General features: G+C 44.4%; 1 protein-coding gene, 1 long non-coding RNA gene and 1 other non-coding gene across 3 annotated transcripts; 1 reads left to right on the top strand and 2 right to left on the bottom strand.

Annotated features, from left to right (window-relative positions):
- Positions 1–320: 320 nt before the first annotated feature.
- On the top strand, positions 321–2,735 carry LOC121804164. Its single transcript, XM_042203700.1, has one exon. The coding sequence runs from the start codon at positions 321–323 to the stop codon at positions 2,733–2,735; it is 2,415 nt and encodes an 804-aa protein (XP_042059634.1).
- Positions 882–988, bottom strand: LOC121806100. Its single transcript, XR_006051633.1, has one exon. It is a non-coding gene; the product is annotated as a small nucleolar RNA R71 (small nucleolar RNA).
- A 4,016-nt stretch (positions 2,736–6,751) lies between the features above and the next one.
- On the bottom strand, positions 6,752–8,727 carry LOC121803553. Its single transcript, XR_006051066.1, has 3 exons — positions 8,547–8,727; positions 7,337–7,400; positions 6,752–6,857 (listed from the first exon to the last, which is right to left on the bottom strand). It is a non-coding gene; the product is annotated as an uncharacterized LOC121803553 (long non-coding RNA).
- Positions 8,728–12,431: the final 3,704 nt, after the last annotated feature.

Raw genomic sequence — 12,431 nt, 5'->3', positions numbered from 1 at the left:
CAAGTTTTGGCGCCGTTGCCGGGGAGGCAATAGCTTGTTTATGCTTAATTGTTTTAGTTTTTATTTTGTTTTGTTTGATTTTTCTTTTGAGTTTTATAGGTACATTGAAGACGAAGGAGTGTATTATTTTAGGTAATATTTAGCTAACTCTTAGTTTAGTTTTAGGTAGTTTTGTTTGCGCACTAGCACACGCGATTTATAGGACTTACCCCGAAGTTGTCGAGAGGTCTCGCTTTCGGTTATAGGAATTATATTGTGCTTGTGCTTGGTGTATTTTCTGTTGTGTAGGTAAAATACAAAAAAAAAAAAGAAAGTCGTGAATGCACACGAGATCTCAGGGTACACCGCCTTTCGGATTACTCTGTTTTCAAAGAAGGAAAGGGTCAGGAAGTTCAGCCGGGTTTGAAATTCAACAAGATTCGCCGAGTCCAATCAGAGATAACCCATTGTTTGAGAGTAGTGACAGTGATCTAGAAGCTGAGTCGATGGCCGACAATAATAACAACAACGCTGTCCCACCACCTGGAGGAAGGTTCGGTGACACTCTTAGGTCGGGAGTCGACTTTCTAGGAGAATTCGCCTACGCGAATGACAACGTGAACATTCCTCCTCATTACATTAGCTTGGTGAACGGGGGAAATCTCTTCCATGGGCGAGACGATGAGGATCCAATGAGCCACCTCAACGCGTTCTACGAATTGACGAACTCTCATCGACCCCCGAATGTGGACCATCATCAGATTAAGAGGGCCTTATTCCCTTTCTCACTGAGGGATAAAGCACGGGCGTGGTATGATTCTATTCCGGGATACAACATAGCCACATTCCAAGAGTTGAAGATGTTGTTCCTCTTGGAATATAACTCTCCGATGAAGATTGAGAAGTTGAGAGAGGAGATCACTACCTTCCGACAGAAATATGATGAGTCTTTTGCGGAAGCGTGGAAGAGGTTCACTGAATTGCTAAGGAAATGCCCAAGTCATGGACTAGCTCCGGGGCATGACCTTTTAAAATTCTACAAAGGTCTCAACAATGAGGGCACGGGACTAGTCACTGCAGGCTCAAACGGGAACTTGGATGATTTGACGCATGATGAGGTGAGAGCCTTGTTCCAAAGGTTGGCCAACAATCAAAGGAATTGGCATAATCCAAGAAGAGCGGCTGAGAAGGTAGGAGATACGTTTGGTGCTACCAAAGATGCGGAAAGAGTGACAGCCATTGAGGCTCAATTGGCGGACATTAGAACCCAGATGTCTTCAATGACGAAAGCAGTGAAATCTCTTCAACTAACTCCTCAACCTCAAGCAGTGACTGTTATGAAGTGTGGGTTGTGTCAAGGTGGACATCACACTGATCAATGTCCAAGTCTTCAAGGGCCACCAGTGGAGGACGTGAACTACATTGGTAACCATCATCAAGGTTTCAACCAAAGCAACCAATACAACAATCAGCAGAATTGGAGGCCTCAACAAGCAACCTGGAATCAAGCTGGTCCTAGCAACACTTCGGGGACTCAATGGAGGTACAACACTCAACCTCCGGGTTATGAGAAGAAGCCATCAGTCGAGGATCAATTGGGACAGATTCTCTCGTTTATGACTAAGAGTCAAAAGGAGAATGACTACTTCAAAGAAAAGACCGTGGAAAAATTTGGGCAGTTAGAAGCTACAATGAGGAATCTTGAGACTCAAATTGGGCAGATTGCTACAGCATCTCACACAAGAATTCCTAATGCTATCCCGAGTGATACGGTGCCCAATCCTAAAGGTTTTGAACAGTGCAAGGCAATTAAGTTAAGAAGTGGAAAGGATCTTGAGTCTCCAATCATGCTAGATGCACAAAATGGCTCGAACATCTTGCACGCAGGGGCGGACAAGTTGTTTGGCTCACAAACCTCGCACGCAGGGACGGACGAGGGGATTGAGTGGGCTACTACCGAAGCTAGGGAAGGTCAACAAGAAAAAGAAGAGTCAACCATGAGTGATATCCACAAGAAGAATCCACTAAGTCCGGCAATGGACCCGAAGTGTCCATTTAATTTTCCAGATTTTATCCCGCCACCACCTTTCCCAGTCGAGAATAAGAAGAAGGGTAGGAAAATAATTAAAGAGAAAGGACTCGATTGGATGATGAACATTATCAGGAAAGTTAATGTAGATGTGTCCCTGGTGGATTTGTTCCTACACTTTCCTAAATTCTCCAAGTTTTTTAAGGATCTTATTGCTAAAAAGGAGAAGATACAAGACGATGGTGTGGTGATATTGAGCGCATTTTGCTCACAATTTGTGAAGGGAAAGATGCCGGCAAAGAGAAGAGACCCTGGAAGCTGTGTGATCCCATGTGAGATGGGAGATAAGAAGTTCCCAAAGTGCCTACTTGATCAAGGCTCGGGAATATCATTGATGGCTCTGAAAACCGCACGGTCAATCGGTCTAGAAGCGAGGATTGAACCAATCGACATTGACCTACAATTGGCGGATCATTCAATTGTGAAACCAAAAGGTATCATCGAGGATGTCTTGGTGAAGGTTGATAGATTTGTACTCCCGGTTGACTTCATTGTCCTAGAGATGGAAGAGGACAAGGATATGCCTATCCTATTTGGTAGGCCATTTTTAGCAACCGGTGATGTTGTGATAGAGACCAAGACAAATACGGTCATGTTTCGAGTAGATGGAGAGAATGTGGTGATCAAGCAAGAGAAGGCGGGGAAGCGCCTATTGGAGCCTGGATAGAGGTAGACAAGGATGAAGAAGGTCGAGCCAACGACTATAAACAAAGGCGCTGATTGGGAGGCAACCCAAGTTTTTTTTTTGTTTTTATTTTTGATTTCATATGTTGGAGGTTTTGTTTGCTCAATTCTTTCCTCTAACATTTTTTTTTGAATTGAGTGTTTCTTTTTGTAGTTTTTGTTCTTTTTGTAGGAGCAACTGGGAGTTAGGATTGGAGCTTAGGAGGAAGCACACTTGCAAAGGATTTTTACACCAACCCTCCCACCCGAATGCACTATGGACGTCATGCCAAGTTTGGGGGAGTTTCCTTTCCCTTTACTTTATTTGTCTTCTTTGCATGCATTGAGGACAATGATGCATTCAAGTTTGGGGGGGTTATGAATGATTTGTGATGTATGTTTTTGGGTGTTTTGCGTGATAAAGATGTTTTGAATCTATGTAGTTGACGGGTGCATGCTTTATCTTCGGCTTTCTGGTTAGGAAATCTTACTTAATTTTACTTGAACTTTGAAGCTTAGGATGAATGGTATGGGTGCATGAATTTAATTGAAAGAGCATGTTGTGATTACAACCGATTTCTTGAGTTGAGGAGAGTATGAAAATCACATGACTTGTGGAAATTATCTTGGATTGATTTGCTTTATCGAGTGAAGTGCTTGCGTTCGTTTGTGTTAACGATATGAGAGGATAAGGAACTAGGATGAACTACATGGCCAAATGATCACATGCCTAGTCCATCAAATGATCCCCTAGAAGCCACCTTGAGCTTAATTTCTTATTCTTTGTGTAAACACTTAGCCAAACACTTAGCCACTGAAATAAGCCTAATTTTAGCCTCATCGATAGACCTTGCTACTATTTGGGTGCTAAATACAAGTTGAGCTTTGTGGTTTGAGTTTGAGTGTGGGTGGTGAATTGTAAAGAGTAGACATATCTAGTACTTGATGTAATGTGAAAAGAATGAAGTTCTTAGAAAGGAAAGAAAAAAGAAAAAAGACGACCTCCAAATTTGCAAAAGTCGAGGTCTTTATAAAAAAAAAGAAAGAAAGAAAGAAAAAGAAAAAGTTTGATGGAATAAAGATAGTGCTTCTATATTTGTTTGATGTAATCTTGTCTAGAATAGATCTCAAGTTTGGGGGGGGTTCGAGTTTGGTTGTAATTTTTTTGTTGTTTGTTCTTTGGAAGGAAGTTGTAGGAGGGAAGAATTTGGCACTCAATTGTGTAGCCTTCGAGCTCACTATCCATATGTATCCTACCTCGTCCCTAGCCCCATTACAACCTTGAAATAAGACCTTGGACCTTATCGTTGATGCTTGTGGATGTTGTGTAAAGAACTTGGTAAAGTTAAAGAAGTTCGATTTGAAATCTGTGAGTCTATGTGGTTAGTATTGCTTGATGAGTCAATGATGACGGTTTGAGTTGTTTGATCGTATGTTTGGACTTACTTTGAAGTGCATCTTGACTTGAAGTTTTAAGGGGATGAGTGATTGTTCTTGAGAGTGGGAAATCTTGATTGGAAAGTTTGGGGGTTCAGATTTTGGCACTCACGTCCCTACATGATTCTTTGTGATGAAAATTTCTTTGCGGGGTAGACTTGTGTTGAGTTTTTGTGCTGAAAATAAACCTCGCTCGGGGCGAGCAAGTGTTCAAGTTTGGGGGTATTTGATGCGAAGCATATTTCCTATTCTTTACCCCGGTTTTTTATGTTAATTGTAGCTCACCAAGTCGTGCTTTAAGTGTAGTTTCGGGTGTTAGAAGCTGGAAGTTCGTCAAAAATGCATAGCTGAGATTCCAGAGAGTTCGCCCGGTCGGGCGTTTTGAAGTTGCTAAACGCCCGGTCGGGCGTTTCCATTTATGCATGCGGAGTCCAGAAAGTTCGCCCGGTCGGGCGTGCTGATTTCAACTAAACGCCCAGTTGGGCGTTTCCCGCGAAGCCACGCAGCAGCCTTTCGCCCGGTCGGGCGATTCCCTCTTCTAATATCGCCCGGTCGGGCGTTCGGAATGTCAAGCAGTTTTCAGCAGTTTCAATCGACGGTTGAGTATAAAAAAACAAGCGAAAAAGACACACGGGGGAGGGGGAGAAAGACAGAGAGAAAGGAGGAGAGGAAGAAGAGAAGGAAGGCATTCCGACCATTATTCCGACCATCAATTCCCGAATCCCGACTCCACTCGAAGAGAGCCACACACCTATGGTTTTGTTTCTACATTCTACTATGTGTATAGGCTAGACTCTCTTTGTTGCTCCAAGTTGTAATCTAGGCTTGTATATTTGTTTTAACACCTTGAATCGTACGTTTGATACCAACAATGTGTTTGATAATTAAAATGCTACGTTTTTGGCTAATGATGTAGTGTTGTTAAATCTTAGCTATCGTCACTTTAACATAGCTTAGGATTGATCATTTGTTGGTATGCTATCGATTTAGAACTGTTCAGGGGATAAATTGATAGTGGATTAGGTAAGTAATGATAGTAGACGACATTTGTTCCCGCGCATCTGCAGGAATTAAATGTCGTTGAAAGCTGGTTCATGGAACAAGTGTTCAGCTGACTGTGAACTATACGTCGTAGACATGTTCAGTGCACGCGATTAGGTTGATAATTTTAATCCCGTCGTATGGTTCGTTGTAATGGTGTGTAACAACGCAAGCTTAGAGAGCAACTTGGAGTGACTTGTCTTCACGTGTTAAAAACCTCACTTTAGTAGCTTAAGTTAGTTAACCTTCTCAAAATCAAAACAAAATCTTTACATGCTTTGTGTAGTCCTATTAAGTGTAAGCAATCTCGCCTCCCTGTGGATCGACACTTGAAATACTACTACGATACTGTATTCTTGCCTACTAGTATTATTAGAGTTTAAATAATTGAACTTGATAATCTTTATACATTGTTTGAGAACTCTAAAATATCGCATCACCCCCTGCTCCCCCAGAAGAGTACGACCGTCTCGCCGCGCACAGATAACGACTAGCTTGGTCCGGACCATGCATAGGTGGCATAGCACGACAGATCCTGTGTACAAAAGGATGTTGAAGGATGTCATTGATGGATGTCGGCGCGATTTGGGGATGCCACCCATTGGAGATGATGGCGCCGAGATTAGCGGCGGGGACGATGGGGGCGGCACGGGCGACGGCGAAGGCGGCACGGGCGACGGCGAGGGCGGCACGGACGACGAGGAGTGAGCCGAGCCAAAAAATTTATTATGTAATTTTTTCTTTTTTATTATGTAATTTTTTTTCTTATTTTTATGTAAATTTTTTTTAATGAAGCATTTGCAATTTTTCCGTATTTCGTGTCAAAATTATAATTCCGTTACATATATTTGTGAATTTGTGGTTTTTTTTATTGCGGGAAGTCCTAGTGGGAAGGGCGATGAGAAGGGCGGATTGTGAAGCGGATGTCCTAGTGACGTGGCAGTGGGATGGGAAGTCCTAGTGACGTGGCAGGAGATGTTTTTAGGAAGTCCTAGTGGATGTCCGAGTGGGACATCCGTCCACTGAAGATGCTCTAAGTTATCTTATCTATGCTGAATCAAGATAAATCATCTCACTTTGAGTTATCACATGTTAAGACATATCTACCAAACACCCCTTTATCGGATAACTTAAAACATACACCATATATATACAATATGTATAACTAAATTGACATGAGAGACGATCAATAATTTGTTAATTTAAATATTGAAAGTTAACAAATTTGTGAAATCACCCTTGAAAAGAGGTTGGGAGGTTGTAATAGTACCCAACATTCCAATCAATATATGTATACAGAATTTTTTTTGATAAAAATTGTCACGCCCGCATTTCCTAAGGATAGGAAGTACGGTGGACCGCGACTAGGGGAGGAGTAAAGAAGCGGGGAAGAAAGGGGAAAAACAAGAATATTTGACCCAAAGACATTTAATAAAAGGAAATTCATTTTAAAACAAGGTACTGTAGCGACATTTCAAAAGTTTAAGTAACCAGAGTTTAAATGAAAACATTGTTTCGGATTACAAGCAGCGGAAGAAGATCAAGAGACAGATAATGCCGGGTATGACGACACGACATTATCCAAAACAAAGTGAAACGCATTTTGACTTTAACTGCTCAACATCCGTCCTCCCCATCGCCGCTCAACCTGCACATTAAGAAAACAACATGCAGGGCTGAGTACTTATTGCACTCAGTGGACACACGCCAAAATCATAGTTTGTCATGCCATAACAGTGTAACGTTGGGGTTTTGAGTGTAATGAAAATAACCCAAGTACACCAAAATATATTTCATAAATTCGACTGCGCAGTCATTTTCCGATATTGCCACCCTTATTCCCTCAATCATACACTATCTGATCCAAACGGTGACAAGGGGCGTGGCCACACCCCAGGTCATCTAGACCGGCCAACTTGCTCTCAGATGGCACCCAGTCTCGTGTACACTAGCCTGAGGGTTCGCAGCCCAACAGACCCGAATTCGATTAAACATATGTGGTAAACCACTTCAGATAGGTTTCAAATCAAAACATTTGGCAAGACAAACAGTTCACCTCCATAAACAATTCCGGAACAGAGTCCGTATTAAAAACAACCCACGTAAAAGTAGGGTAGAAAAGCCCACCTCGATTGCTTAGCTTTTAAAATAATTCCCTTCTTCAACCACACTTTCCTCGTAAACGATCACCCTTTTGAAAGATAAATTGTATCATGATTAGAGTCAGAAGAGACGAGACTTTAAACGACAATGCATGATTCCTACGTAGACGACTTCAACATCTAGCACGTTACACGTACATACACTTAACAACATGTTACAAAACAAACACACAAAGTCACACGTTCGAAACACACCCCGCACGCAAACGACGTACCCAAAACGCGCACACAACACACGAACACAGCACTCCAAGTCCTGGCATACCCTTACTGTGCAAACGGCTCACTTGGCTCGGAAAAGGTTCGGAAAAACTCGGAAAAAGGATCGGCGTCTCGACATGGCTCGGTGTCTCGGCCGCTGTCTCGGCACCTCGGCCACCTGTTCGGCACCTCGGCCGCTGGCTCGGCACCTCGGCCGCTGGCTCGGCACCTCGGCCGCTGGCTCGGCACCTCGGCCGCCTGCTCGGCACCTCGGCCGCTGGCTCGGCACCTCGGCCGCCTGCTCGGCCCCTCGGCCGCTGGCTCGGCATCTCGGCCGCCTGCTCGGCACCTCGGCCGCTGGCTCGGCACCTCGGCCGCCTGGCTCGTCCCGTGCACACTCACTTTCCTCCAACTTCCGATTCTCAAATCCTATACAACATTCACACCACACATTCTCCGTCCCAAAACACACCCAGACACCTGGGATCATCCCTTCAAAACCCCCCCACAACACTGCCCTAGGCCGGCCCCTAAAACTCTCGGCCAACCCACGCAAAACCCTCGAACCAAACACTGATTTTCCCGAGCCATCTCTTGGTCAAACACACCCACATTCATCACAAAAACATAGCACTCAGAATCACGCCAATTGCACATGAAAACATCTCCCAAAAACATACAACTCGCGAAACTGCGCAGTTTACTTGCAAAAATCATAATAAATTCATACGACATCCAAAGAGGCTGAAAATTACACACCACACAGAAGCCACATTAACCTTTATACAGTTCAAAATTCGTACCCAACGGAGATCGTTTGCTTAGATAAAAAGGGGTCGGAACCCACTGCCAGTTACTACCAAAAACATGCTCAACCATATCACATAGCCACAAACCCTATTCATCATCTAAACCATCCAAAACGTCCTATATGCATGAGTTTTCGAATTAAACAAGGGTTAGGGTTTGGTTACCTTTCTTGGATAGTTCAAACGTAAATTCGAAGCTTTCCCTACACCGATTTACAACGTACGAGCGTAACACCTTGAAGAAGCCAAGATGATGATGAGAAGGGGATGAATGGGGAAAGGTAAACCGAGAGAGAGAGGGGCGAGAGCTTACCGTGAGAGCACACTTCGAGAGAGATGAGAGCTAGAGAGCGAGAGAGAGAGAGAGAGAGAGACCGAGAAGAGAGAACGAATGGAAAAGAGGGGGAGGGAAATCGGTTATGAGGGAGTGGGGGCGGTTGAGAGAATCATGGGGTGATGGGGGAGGTTTTTTTTTTTCGAAAAAGAAGAGAGAATTGGGGAGGGAGGGATTTAATTTGTTAATTAGGAGTTTTTATTCATAGCTTAATTACTTAATTCCATTTTAATTTGCCTAGGTAGAAAATACCACATCCACAACAATCAAATAAACCCAAATAATATTTTCCACACCATATTTTAAACACAAAAACATAAAAATTTCATCCTTAATTAAAAGAATAAAATTCCACAAATTTTCGGGTATTACATTCCTCCCACCTTAACAAAATTTCGTCTCGAAATTTGTTAGATTACTCAAACAGCTCTGGAAACTTCTCTCTCATCTTATCTTCTAATTCCCATGTTGCTTCTTCGATTCCATGATTCCTCCACCGTACTTTCACCGAAGCAATTGACTTATTCCTCAATTCTTGCACTCTTCGGTCCAAAATGGCCTCGGGCTTCTCCTCATAGCTTAGATCGGGATTTAGGACCATCATCTCTTCTTGGTGAACGATGTGTGTGGGGTCAAACACGTACTTCCTCAATTGTGACACATGGAAGACGTTGTGCACATTCCCAAAGCTTGGTGGTAAGGCCAACCTGTATGCTACCACGCCGACTCTATCCAAAATCTCGTATGGACCAATAAATCGGGGTCTCAGCTTTCCCTTCACTCCAAAACGAGTCATTCCCTTAGAAGGGGAAACTTTCAGAAAGACCTTTTCCCCGACCTCGAACTGTAACTCGGTCCTTCGCACATCCGCATAAGATTTCTGTCGATCTTGTGCCTCCTTGATCCTCCCACGGATTTGTCGGACAATCTCTATCATCTCTTCTACAGAGTCTGGTCCGAGAATTCTTCTCTCACCCACTTCATCCCAATAAAGTGGCGATCTACACTTCTTTCCATACAATGCCTCATATGGAGCCATCTTGATAGTCGCCTGGTAACTATTGTTGTACGCGAATTCAACCAATGGCAGTACTTCTTCCCAACCCCAGCCTCGATCAAGCACCACGGCTCGTAGCATGTCCTCCAAGGCTTGTATCGTTCTCTCCGACTGCCCGTCGGTTTGCGGGTGGAACGCTGTACTGAAACTCAACTTAGTCCCCAACTCGCGCTGCAGGCTTGTCCAAAATCTAGAAGTGAATTTAGCATCACGATCAGATGTGATTGTCGCTGGAACTCCATGCAAGCGTATAATTTCCCGTACATATACCTTAGCCAACTGATCGGATCCATAAGTGGCACGAACCGGCACAAAGTGGGCAGATTTGGTGAGACGATCTATAATCACCCAAATCACCGTGTTCCCTCGCTGGGATTTTGGCAGTCCTATCACAAAGTCCATTGCAATATGTTCCCACTTCCATTCCGGAATCTCGAGGGGTTGCAATTTCCCATAGGGCCGTTGGTGTAGCGCCTTTACTTGTTGACACGCTAGGCATCTCTCCACAAAAGCTGCAACATGCTTTTTCATACCGTTCCACCAAAACTGTCTTTTCAAGTCTTGATACATTTTGGTGCTCCCTGGATGAGCAGCGTATGGGGTTTCATGTGCTTCTCTCATGATTTCCATCCTCAAGCCTTCATCCTTGGGCACACACAACCTTCCCTTGTAGGTGAGACCGTTATCCGCTGCCTCACGGAAACTTCCGGGTTCACCCGTCCTCACTTCTGAGCGAATCCTTTCTAGTAGCGTATCTCGCCGTTGAGCTTCCACAATTCTGGCTCTTAAGTCGGGTTCCATCACCAACGTGGCTACTATCCCTTCCACAGTCTCGGGCATTCTCACCACTTCCAAGCGCATCTTACTGAACTCTTGGATTATACTCTCCTCGATAGTAAGAAAGGTGGCCAGCTGAGATTGAGACTTCCTACTAAGAGCATCGGCCACTACGTTTGCTTTTCCCGGATGGTAATTTATACCACAATCGTAGTCCTTCACCAACTCGAGCCACCTACGTTGGCGCATATTCAGCTCCTTTTGCTCAAAGAAGTACTTTAGACTCTTATGGTCCGTGTATATCTCACAATGGACTCCATAGAGATGGTGTCTCCAGATCTTCAAAGCATGCACCACAGCTGCCAGTTCCAAGTCATGCGTCGGATAATTCAGTTCATGGGGCTTCAATTGTCTCGATGCATATGCAATCACTTTCCCCTTCTGCATAAGCACACATCCCAGTCCCACCTTCGACGCATCCGTATATACCGCATAGTCAGTCTCTGGCTCCGGCACAGCTAGGATTGGTGCGGTGGTCAATTTCTCCTTCAACAACTGAAAGCTCGCCTCACATTCTGGCGTCCAAATCATCTTGACTCCCTTTTTCAGTTGTTGCGTCATTGGCCTTGCTATCTTCGAGAATCCCTCGATGAATCTTCGATAATAGCCCGCCAGTCCTAAAAAGCTTCGGATTTCATTTTGTGTAGAAGGTGGCTTCCATTCCTGCACTGCTTCCACCTTAGCCGGGTCTACACGAATTCCATCTGAGGTTACTACATGTCCAAGAAAGTTCACTTCCTTGAGCCAAAACTCGCATTTACTGAACTTGGCATATAGTTTCTCGTCCCTTAGAGTTGCTAAGACGGTTCTCAAGTGCTCTTTGTGCTCCTCTTCGTTCTTTGAGTAAACGAGCACGTCATCGATGAAAACCAGGACAAACCGATCCAGAAATGGATGGAACACGCGGTTCATAAGGTCCATGAACACTGCCGGGGCGTTCGTCAGTCCAAAAGGCATTACAACGAACTCATAATGACCATATCTTGTTCGGAACGCCGTCTTGGGTACATCTTCTCGCCGAACCCTCAACTGATGGTACCCAGACCTCAAATCCATCTTAGAGAAGACTCCTGCCCCTCGAAGTTGGTCAAACAAGTCGTCTATCCTTGGTAGTGGATACTTGTTCTTTAGCGTTAGTTTGTTTAGCTCCCGATAGTCGATGCACATCCTCATCGTTCCATCCTTCTTCTTTACAAACAACACTGGTGCTCCCCATGGTGACACGCTAGGTCTAATAAATCCCAATTCCAGCAACTCTTGCAGTTGCACCTTAAGCTCCTCCAACTCTTTTGGCACCATCCTATAAGGTGCTTTGGATATTGGTGCCGATACGGGCTCCAGATCGATCGTGAATTCTACCTGCCTGTCGGGTGGGGGTCCCGGCAATGCATCGGGGAAGACATCGGGATATTCACTCACTATCGCCACATCTTCTATCTTCCTGTCTTTCTTCTCCTCCCCATTCAAATAACAAGGTACGCTGGACATCCCTTCCTCATCATTGTAGTGGCTTGCAGCGCAGAGATAATGGACTTGCGTCGGCTCATTGGGACTCCGTGAAACTTCATCGGCTCTTTTCCGGGGGTTTCAAACGAGATTTCCCTTTCTCTACAATGAAGGGTAACGTGGTTCTCCGCTAACCAATCCATACCCAAGATTATGTCTACGCTACCCATCGTCATTACTTGCAAATTATAAGCCACTAAACTGAGTTCACCTATTCCAAAGTTCACACATGCACAAGATCGGGATATATCTATAGTCCCGCCTACCGGTGAGGTCACACTCATAGTGGGTTCGGTCTTAACAGTATGTAATCCCA

The sequence above is a fragment of the Salvia splendens genome, chromosome 5, assembly GCF_004379255.2.
Source record: "Salvia splendens isolate huo1 chromosome 5, SspV2, whole genome shotgun sequence".
NCBI lineage: Eukaryota > Viridiplantae > Streptophyta > Magnoliopsida > Lamiales > Lamiaceae > Salvia > Salvia splendens.
Note: the sequence above shows the minus strand (reverse complement) of the source record. Positions and strands in the feature narration are given on the sequence as shown.